A 9335-nucleotide genomic window follows, 5' to 3' on the forward strand; every position below is an offset into this window, starting at 1 on the left:
AAAAATTAAAATATCATTTGTTATCGATCTCTTATTCTCACTTCGTCAAACCAACCACCAATATAATAGACATCTCACATCGTGACTTCATATTCATTTTGGTCCACCCTCATTCACATATTTAATAACTAATACAATATTGTTGATTTTTATATATAATTTGTGTATGATATATAATTTATATAACTAACAATTCAAAAAAAATCTCTCAACTCACATTATAAAACTACAATAAAGTGTATAAGAAATAATATAAAAAAAAGTTGTCGCAGGTTCATTTTTGTATGTTTAAACAAATATTTGGTTCAATTTAAAATATAAATTGACGTTATGGTTAAAGTCTAATACTATAAGTTATAGGTTTCAAGTTGAAATTTTATATAGGTAATTTTGAATTTTATTTTTTAATGATCCGTTCCAAATTCGAGGACGACTCGACCCACAAACCAACAACACAACCCGTTTACATTTAAAACAAATGAGACGTATATTGTGGTGCGATGACCCGATAATTTGTAGTTAAATGTTATTATATATATTCTTTCATAAATTATAAAATGACCTATTTTGGAAACAGATTTAGAAATGACCTATTTTGGAAACAGATCTAGAGATGGAGTGGGTCTAATTCTGTTGAGTAATGGAGAAATAATTTGTAAATCTATTTCAAATACATTTTTGTATTTGTATGAACAAGGTAACTGAAAATAGATTTTAATTTAATTTTAATTTATTAATTTGGTTGATATGTATATTAATTTTATATTTATTATATTATTTATATTTTTAAATATATAATTATTTAATTAAAAATGAAAATATTTTATTATAATTCAATGATACACTTTCAATCAATAATTGTAACATTAATAGTTAACTGGATGAGATACATATACCTTTAAAAATATTATTTTAATTTAAATATATATTCTTAATTTATAGACTAAACTTTTAAAACATATTTTTATTAATATTATTTAATATATCTATAATAGAAGGATCATTTCTAATATTTCTTTTCTTCTAAGTACGAATTTGTATTAAACGTAATTTATTTATATTTACATTATTTTTTATATAAAAAATTATTATTTTCATTAAGATTAAGATGCATAGATTTTTTTTAAAAAAAATTAATTTTATCAAAATTAATTTCTTAATAAATAAAATTTTAAATTTTAAATTGAATATATTAATTATTTGAAACTAGTCGAATTAACATGATAATTAATACGACACAAAAAACATGTTGTTCATAATACTTTGAGTGGATCAAGACACGATACGACACGCGTAAAATTAATATACAACACAACATGATTATGAGTCTAAGACGATTTGTTCGAGTCGAATACGGCCGTTTAGGTGCGATACCCAAATATTGGGATATGGATATTGCACGGGGATACCAATATCCAACCCGATCCGCCCATTGCCATCGTTATAGTGTATCATTTATACCAAATGAGGAGAGTAATACTGATTCTGAAGAAGAGTTTGCAGGATTTTTAGGAACATACATTTTTCTATGAAGCTTAGGAGGATTTTCTAATGATTCAATGGGACCTTCTAGCATCTGCAGAACCTTGCCCATTGATGGCCTCTGTGAAGGATTTGTTTGTATACACCACAAGCCCACTGTCATCATCTTCCTCACCATAACTTCTTCTTCATCTGTCATCACATCTTTCAAACCCAGATGATCCTGCTCAAGCTGTTTATACACACAATGTGGAAAATATATTTCGCTCGAATTTTCGGCACCTACATTTTCCTTTTTTCCTCCAACAATTTCGAGAACCATAATCCCATAACTATAAACATCAGACTTGTGTGAAACTCCTCCTATCAATCTACTTACTATCTCTGGTGCAATATATCCAATCGTCCCTCTCGGATCCACCATTGATATAAAGCTCTGTTTCTTGTTACATTGCTTAGCAAGCCCAAAATCCGATATCTTTGGACAAAAATCCTCGTCGAGAAGAATGTTGTGAGGCTTTATGTCGAAATGTAGTATTCTCGTGTTGCAGCCTCGGTGCAGATACTCGAGTCCTCGTGCTATTCCTATCGAGATTTGATACAATTTTTCCCATCCGATTTGTAAATTCTCACTATTGTCACTATCTATGAACTTTTCTAGAGATCCATTGGGCATAAATTCATAAACTAGAGCTTGTTTTGAACCATCTAGACAGAATCCGAGAAGCTTGACTATGTTAACATGTGAAGTCTTTCCAATACTTTTTACCTCGTTTATGAAATCTTCTCCATTTGCTTTTGATTCTTTGAGGATCTTCACTGCCACTTGAATGTCGTCCTCGGGCAATTTCCCTTTGTACACAATCCCGAAGCCTCCTCGACCCAACTCATGTCTGAATGAATCTGTCATTTTCTTTATTTCAGCATATATGAATCTTCTTGGAGCAAAAGATTTGTAATCTTTGAGGAGGATCTCAAGATCCTTATCACACTTGTTAAATCTCCATATTTTGTTAGTTTGGGGCAACCGATAATCCCACTTGATATACAATGTGACAATGCCACTGAGTAGTATTGCCATCACAGCAGCAAAAGAACAGCCTGCATTGCTAGTTCGATTTGGTTTAATACCTTTCAAAAATGTGTTATAGTTCAAATTAAAACTATAAATTAAGAATAGTTCTAGATGTTAAAAAAAAATCTCTTCTTATTTTAATAAAATGATTTATCCGTCTCTTAAAGAATTAAATTAAAGAGGCTTTTACTTCAGTAAGTTACCTACCTATTATTATCAGCTTGATCCTGCTTTTCCTTTTACCTACAATATAAGAAACATAAATTCTTAATGAATACAAATATGAAGTATACTTTATTTATTAAAAAAAAATAGTATGATGAGTTTATTTGTTACTTGATGTTGTTATAACAAGAATGCGTGAGATAACGTAAATAATAAAGAAGACGGTTTAAAAAAATAAAATTTTATTACGTCCGCCACAAAGAGAGATTATTATTAGCAGATCAATACAAAGATTACAGCAAGATAGACTAATGTTATAACACGAGTTTATATAACACTCGGTCCTTCAAAACCCTATATGCGTTGTATGGCTAGTCAGCGACCAGATTATTGGGTCAAATTTCTACCTCTTACAGAATGGTGGTATAACACGAATTTCTATTCTGCTACACAAATCTCACCGTTTGAAGCCATCTACGGTTACAAACCTCCCATACACACTCTTTACCTTGCAGGGGATTCAAAAGTAGAAGAATTTAATCAGAAATTGCTAACAAAGGAAGCAGCTCAAGTTCTATGTGCAAAAAGCCCAAAATAGAATGAAACATCTGCAAGATAAAAACAGAACAAATGTCTGTTTTGCAATTGGAGATTGGTCCCTCGTCAAACTCCTCAACAATAGTCCCTCTCTAACAGATTTGCATTTCTACGTGATAAGTTACGGTGTGGTGTGTGATACTTTGTTTCACTTGCAGGAGTATATTAAACAAACAAAGACTTCAACATAAATCAAATAGCCACCACATTAAACATTTATTATTATTGGTAACCAAAATAATTCTATTCTTGGTTACCTAAACAATCCTTGGATTTACAAAGAGTTGAATGTTGAATGTTTCATGTCTAATGCATAAATATACTAATAATTTATCATTTTAATACAACACAAAAATATTGAACTCGTACTAATCATCAACACTCTATTATTATATGAGTTTCTATTTGCAACCTATAGTGGTATATACAGAAAAAGTTAGGCCCATTTAATTCTAACTTACTTTTTCTAAGTTATTGTAAGACGTTATCCCCCAACAAATAAGGTAAATCAAACAATCATATCGCTTAATTACATACCTTCACAAGAAAGATTAGATGAACCATTTGAGCAATAACATTGAAATGAATCAACATCATCCATAGATCCACAACTCCCACCAGAAGCCTCGCAAAGCGAACACAACGTCATGTCACGATAATACAACACTTCAAATCCCTTCCTTAAAGCTTCGGGCAGAGTTAGATCTAATCGCCACAGCCTCAAAAGTGCGCTTTTCTCTATTGGCACATTAATCCACACCTTACATTCGGCGATACCCGAAGATGATGCGATGTCCGCGTAAAATGCTTCGGTCCTAACACCACCCTTTCCAAGGCAAGTGAAGCTCCTTTGAGAATGCTTTCTTGCAACCCATTGGCTACAACCATAGTACACGTTGATCTCAGAAACAGAACTGCTTAGTGCGACATATATGACGTTTTTTGATACATCGCCACTCTGAGCTAGAGTTACGTTTTTGAAGGAGACAGGGCACGCGTTTTCCCATAGTCCGTCTGGAGATAGTCTCATTTTGTTTGTTCCTTTTATTATATCAAGTACTCTAAAGACTCGCTTATCATTAGCATCTCCAAATGTTATAATCTTAGTGTAATGACCGTCTATGCAGTCTAATTGGAAGCCTTTTCGACCGCAGAAGCTTGGCCTTTCGCCGCCCCAGAATGGATACCCAATTCCTCGGAGACTCCCACAAGTGTAGAGCCTCTTGCAGACGATAAAACGCTGATATGGGTGGATATCATTTGATGCCGATATTAGGATGATGAAGTTCAACTGGAGGAAAAGAAGAAGAAGAGCCATTTTTCTTTGATTTGGCAGTGGTAGTGGCAGAAACATATTTTAAATTCAATTAATGTAACAAGTAGGAAGTAATAAGCAATAATGCAAATTCCACATAATATTTTTTTTCTCAATATTTAAGTGGTTCTATTATATTATTCTTCAAAGAGTTGATTTTCTATCTGATTTCTGAGGAAAATGGATGCGTCCTTTTTTCCTATATTTCGGCTTCAAAGAGTTGACTTTTTATCTACCTTTGGAAGATGGACTACTGACAGTCATACGTTAGTCTATCATCTTAGCTGTTGGTATATAGAATGATTGACAATTTGACGTGGCTTCACCATTTGAAAACGTATTTATATTTAGAACTAATTTATTCAGTTTAATCTCAGCTTATTAATAATTTATTAACAATTTGCAATGAATTTTGATATAATATCACTTTATTTAATTCTTAATCTTTAATAGATTTGATTCAGCTTTATATATATATATATATATATATATATATATATATATATATATATATATATATATATTTATTTATTAATTTTTATAAATTGTTATTAATATATAATCTTATATATTAATAAATGTCCTATATTAAAAAACAATATATTTTAAAACTAATGATAAGAATATATTAATTTTTATAATTATATAATTTTAAAAATATTTAATATAAATATGATATAATATATATAATAATATTTTAAAATTCTAAGTCTCTCCCTCTCTCCTATTTTCATTTATATTTTAAAAAAAATTTCAAAAATATTTAGATGATTCTTTAATGTATGAAAATATTATTCTATGTTCATATAAGTTGACCAGAGTTAATAAATAAAAATAATTTATTATTATATATATTTTTATATTTTCACTCTCTTTCTAATCTTTCTATTGTCAAGTATTTTTGAGTTAGGACTATTTTCTTATCATCATTCATTTTAATATTTGATTCATCTCAATTGTAATTCGTATTTTTAAATAATTAAGTAAGACTAATTGTATTTTCAAAACTATAATTATAAATTAAAAAAATCACAAATAGTATATTTATATTTCATATTTTATTTAATTATTTTATATATTAAGATACATATATTATAAATAAAAATATATTTAAATATGTTTTATTTTTATAACAATTCTGTATAAATATATAAAAAATTTAGAAATAGATGAAATAGATGAGAGATAATGAATAAAATTATTCAAAATAGATTAAATAAATTAGAGAGAATAAATGAAAGAAATAAAATAGATGAGAGAATGAATAAAAAAATATTTAAAAGTGATTAAGAGAAAAAAAAACTCTAAGATTAACATTGAAAATGGAGGTAGAAAGAAAATTAAGTTTAAATACAAAATATATTTGATTATAATTTTTGCGTGAATTTATTACGCAAAAGTACCGTAGCAATTTATTACGCAAATACTTAAACGTAATGTTTAATAATGTTTAAACGCTGAATAGTTGTACCATAAAAAATTACTTTGACCTGGCGACCAAATTACCCATCAGTCTATCACTCTACTCGTTGCAATATTGCAATATGTAACAAGAATTCAATTTAAAAGAAGCTTGAACTCTTAAATAAACCCAGTGATTGCTAATTCTTAGTAATGACATTTTAGGTATTTCAATTTTAAATTCAGAAGGTGATCAATTATAGTGGAGGAAACAAGATTGTTATAGTGCGGGCCACAAAACCAAGAATAAGCACAACTTTTTCATGTGATAAGAATAGATCATGGACATTAATTTGGTATCCTTTAAAAAATGTCATTTATTGTGAGTGGTGCTCCTTTACAATTATGAGTCTAAGCATGGATGGTTACTAATTCAAAGTTATTAGTCTTTATTATTATTATTATTATTTTTTTTTTATGTAATTCGGTTTATTTAATTATTATAGGTTTGAACTTGTATATATAAGTAATTTAGGATTTTTAAGTTAATTTGCTTATTTAAAAAAGTTATTTGTAATGTTTATATACAACACATAAGACTTTTAAATTTTTTCTTCTTCACAAATATTATTCTTCTTTCTAGTTTTTCAAACTTTTCCTTTCTTCATAATTGTTCTTAAAAGATCCGATAATTAGAACCAACATTTGGTATTAAAGTCTATCTGAAAAACATGTCGTCGACAAGATCAACTAGAGATGCGGCGACAATGAAGATCGAAAGAGAAAGAAACGTGACGCTCACTTATCCGTTACTTATGAAGAGTAACTACTCGGTGTGGGTGTTGAAGATGTAGGTAAACTTACAAGCACAAGGAGTGTGAAAAGTCGTGATGCTCAACGAGGTCGATGAACGGAAGGATTGAATGACTCTTGCCGCCATTTATCAATCGCTCCCCGATGACGTCCTTCTCATGGTGGCCGAGAAGGATTCCACCAAGCAAGTGTGGGAGACGCTAAAGACGATGCATGTTGGAGTGGAGAGATTCAAGGAGGCAAAAAGTACAAACCTTAAAGACACACATCGAGGCAATTTGCATAAAGAATGGGGAGTCTGTATGATTTCACCATGAAATTGACATCTATCGTGACTGGTATCTTCTTTTGGGGAGAGAAGATGGAGGCGATATCCGTTATCAAGAAGTTCCTTAGAGTCATACCACAAATATACATGCAGATCGTTACCGCAATCGAGTAATTTGGTGACCTCAAGAATATGACCGTCAAGGAGATTGTGATTCGTCTCAAAGTCTACAAGGAGAGACTTTGCGGCTATAAAGACTAAGAGGAGGAGCACATATTGCTCACGCATGATAAATGGATGTCACGAATAAAGAAAAATGGAGAAATTAATTATTCTTATAGATCGTCAAGTTGCAATAACAACAATGGAGATAACTGAGGTCGTGTCAAAGGGAAATGTTGAGGGTGAGGTCGTGGAGAAAACTCACATCGACAAGAAGAGATCAAGCCCCTCAAAGACAAGAGCATAGTGAAGTGTTTCAAAAGTACAGACACTATGCGTCTGAATGCCCTACCAAAAGTATGACGATGAGCCATCATTAATGTTTGTTGAGGGAGTGACAAATGATTTGCTTGAAGACGAGGAGCAAACCTCATTAGTTTCTATGAAGAGGAGTCATCATTAATATTTGTTGAGGGAGTGACAAATGCTTTGGTTGAAGATGAGGAGACGAACCTCGAAGAGTTCGTGCAAAAATCGTCTAAGGAGGAACTAGAGGTGGTGTTTCTCAATGAAGAGAAATTCATAGTGAACTTCCTCGTAAGTGGCAATGAGTATAATCACAACGACGTGTGGTACCTTGACAATGGAGCAAGAAACCATATGACGGGCCATCGAGAGAAGTTCAATGAGCTCGATAAGAAGATCACAAGAAATATAAAGTTTGAAGACGAAAGCAAGGAGCACAAGTTTCTTGATCCAGCTTGTGGGAAAATCCGTGTGAGAAGAGATGTCGCGTTCAAGGAGGAGAAGAAGTGGGAGTGGTGCAACGATAATAACTAGCTCGTACAAAATTCTATGAAGTTCGAAATCCTGTGAGATGTCTATACAGAGGCACCACTAGTAAAGATGGATCGTGATTAATTGTTATTTCTCACTACCGATAAGTCAATAACATATCGCGAGACGACAACCGAAGAGTCGTGGTATGAGGCCATGAAGAAAGAGCTCGAGTCTATCAGGAAGAACAAGACATGAGAGCTCACCGACTTACCATTTAATCACAAGACCATCATATTAAAGTGGGCATTGAAGTTGAAAAGAGACATTAAAGGAAACATCTTCAAACATAAAGAGAGATTAGTAATGAAAGACTACATGTAGAATCAAGACATTGAATTTTAGGAGACCTTTGCAACAATGGAAAAACTTGACATAGTTAGGCTAATTCTTGCCATCGCAGCTCACCGTGGATGGGAGATCCACCACTTGGATTCAAATCAACATTTCTCAATGGTGACATTGAAGAAGAAGTTTACGTCGCTCGATCTGAAGGCTTCATCATCAAAATAAAGAGCACAAGGTGTACAAGTTATACAAGGCTCTCTATGGACTACATCAACCACCAAGGGCGTGAAACACTTGCCTCAACAAGAGAATGATGAGTCTTGGGTTCGTGAAATGTTCTCAAGATCAGGCTGTGTACACGAGAAACCATGGAGAAGAAGTACTCAACGTTGGTGTATATGTTGATGACTTGGTCGTGATAGGATCAAGTATTAAGGGCATTGAGTAGTTCAAAAATCATATGATCAAGAAGTTCAAGATGAGTGATCTCGGAATACTCTCGTACTACCTTAGTATCTAGGTAGACCAGAAAAAGATAGCAACGAGGTGAAGAAGACAACATATGCAAAGAATGTGTTGAACAGTTTGTAATGGAGAATTGTAACCTGAACAAATTTCTGATGGAAGGAAATATACAACTCGGAAAGAATGTGGAAAGAAGCTTAGTGGATTAGAAGAAGTATTGACGTATCATTGGGTGTCTCATGTATTTGACGTACACTTAACCCGATATCTCTTATGTAGTTGGCATAGTGAGTCGATACATGAAGCAACCTATCACTCTAAGCCAATAGGAAGTAAAACACATATTACATTACTTGAATATAACGACGATCTATGGGATTCAATTAAGAAAATGACGAGAAGTTGAAGAACTCGTTGGTTTTACTGACAGCGACCAAACTGGTGACACAGACGACATAAAAAGCACC

At 32.1% G+C, this 9335-nt stretch overlaps 1 protein-coding gene across 1 annotated transcript; it reads right to left on the bottom strand.

The window, feature by feature from the left end:
- Positions 1-1293: 1293 nt before the first annotated feature.
- LOC124941608 (LEAF RUST 10 DISEASE-RESISTANCE LOCUS RECEPTOR-LIKE PROTEIN KINASE-like 2.8) lies at positions 1294-4637 on the bottom strand. Its single transcript, XM_047481953.1, has 3 exons — positions 3857-4637; positions 2765-2800; positions 1294-2613 (listed from the first exon to the last, which is right to left on the bottom strand). The coding sequence occupies exons 1-3, from the start codon at positions 4635-4637 to the stop codon at positions 1442-1444; spliced, it is 1989 nt and encodes a 662-aa protein (XP_047337909.1). The 3' UTR covers positions 1294-1441.
- Between the last annotated feature and the right edge of the window lie 4698 nt (positions 4638-9335).

The sequence above is a fragment of the Impatiens glandulifera genome, chromosome 1 (assembly GCF_907164915.1).
Source record: "Impatiens glandulifera chromosome 1, dImpGla2.1, whole genome shotgun sequence".
NCBI lineage: Eukaryota > Viridiplantae > Streptophyta > Magnoliopsida > Ericales > Balsaminaceae > Impatiens > Impatiens glandulifera.

Excerpts from the sequence above, each read along its gene's own strand:
- LOC124941608 (XM_047481953.1), bottom strand. The coding sequence starts at position 4,637 with ATGGCTCTTCTTCTTCTTTTCCTCCAGTTGAACTTCATCATCCTAATA. Across the intron at positions 2,801-3,856 it reads ATCTAATCTTTCTTGTGAAG|GTAAAAGGAAAAGCAGGATC; the intron begins GTATGTAATTAA and ends CTTATATTGTAG. Across the intron at positions 2,614-2,764 it reads GATCAAGCTGATAATAATAG|GTATTAAACCAAATCGAACT; the intron begins GTAGGTAACTTA and ends CATTTTTGAAAG.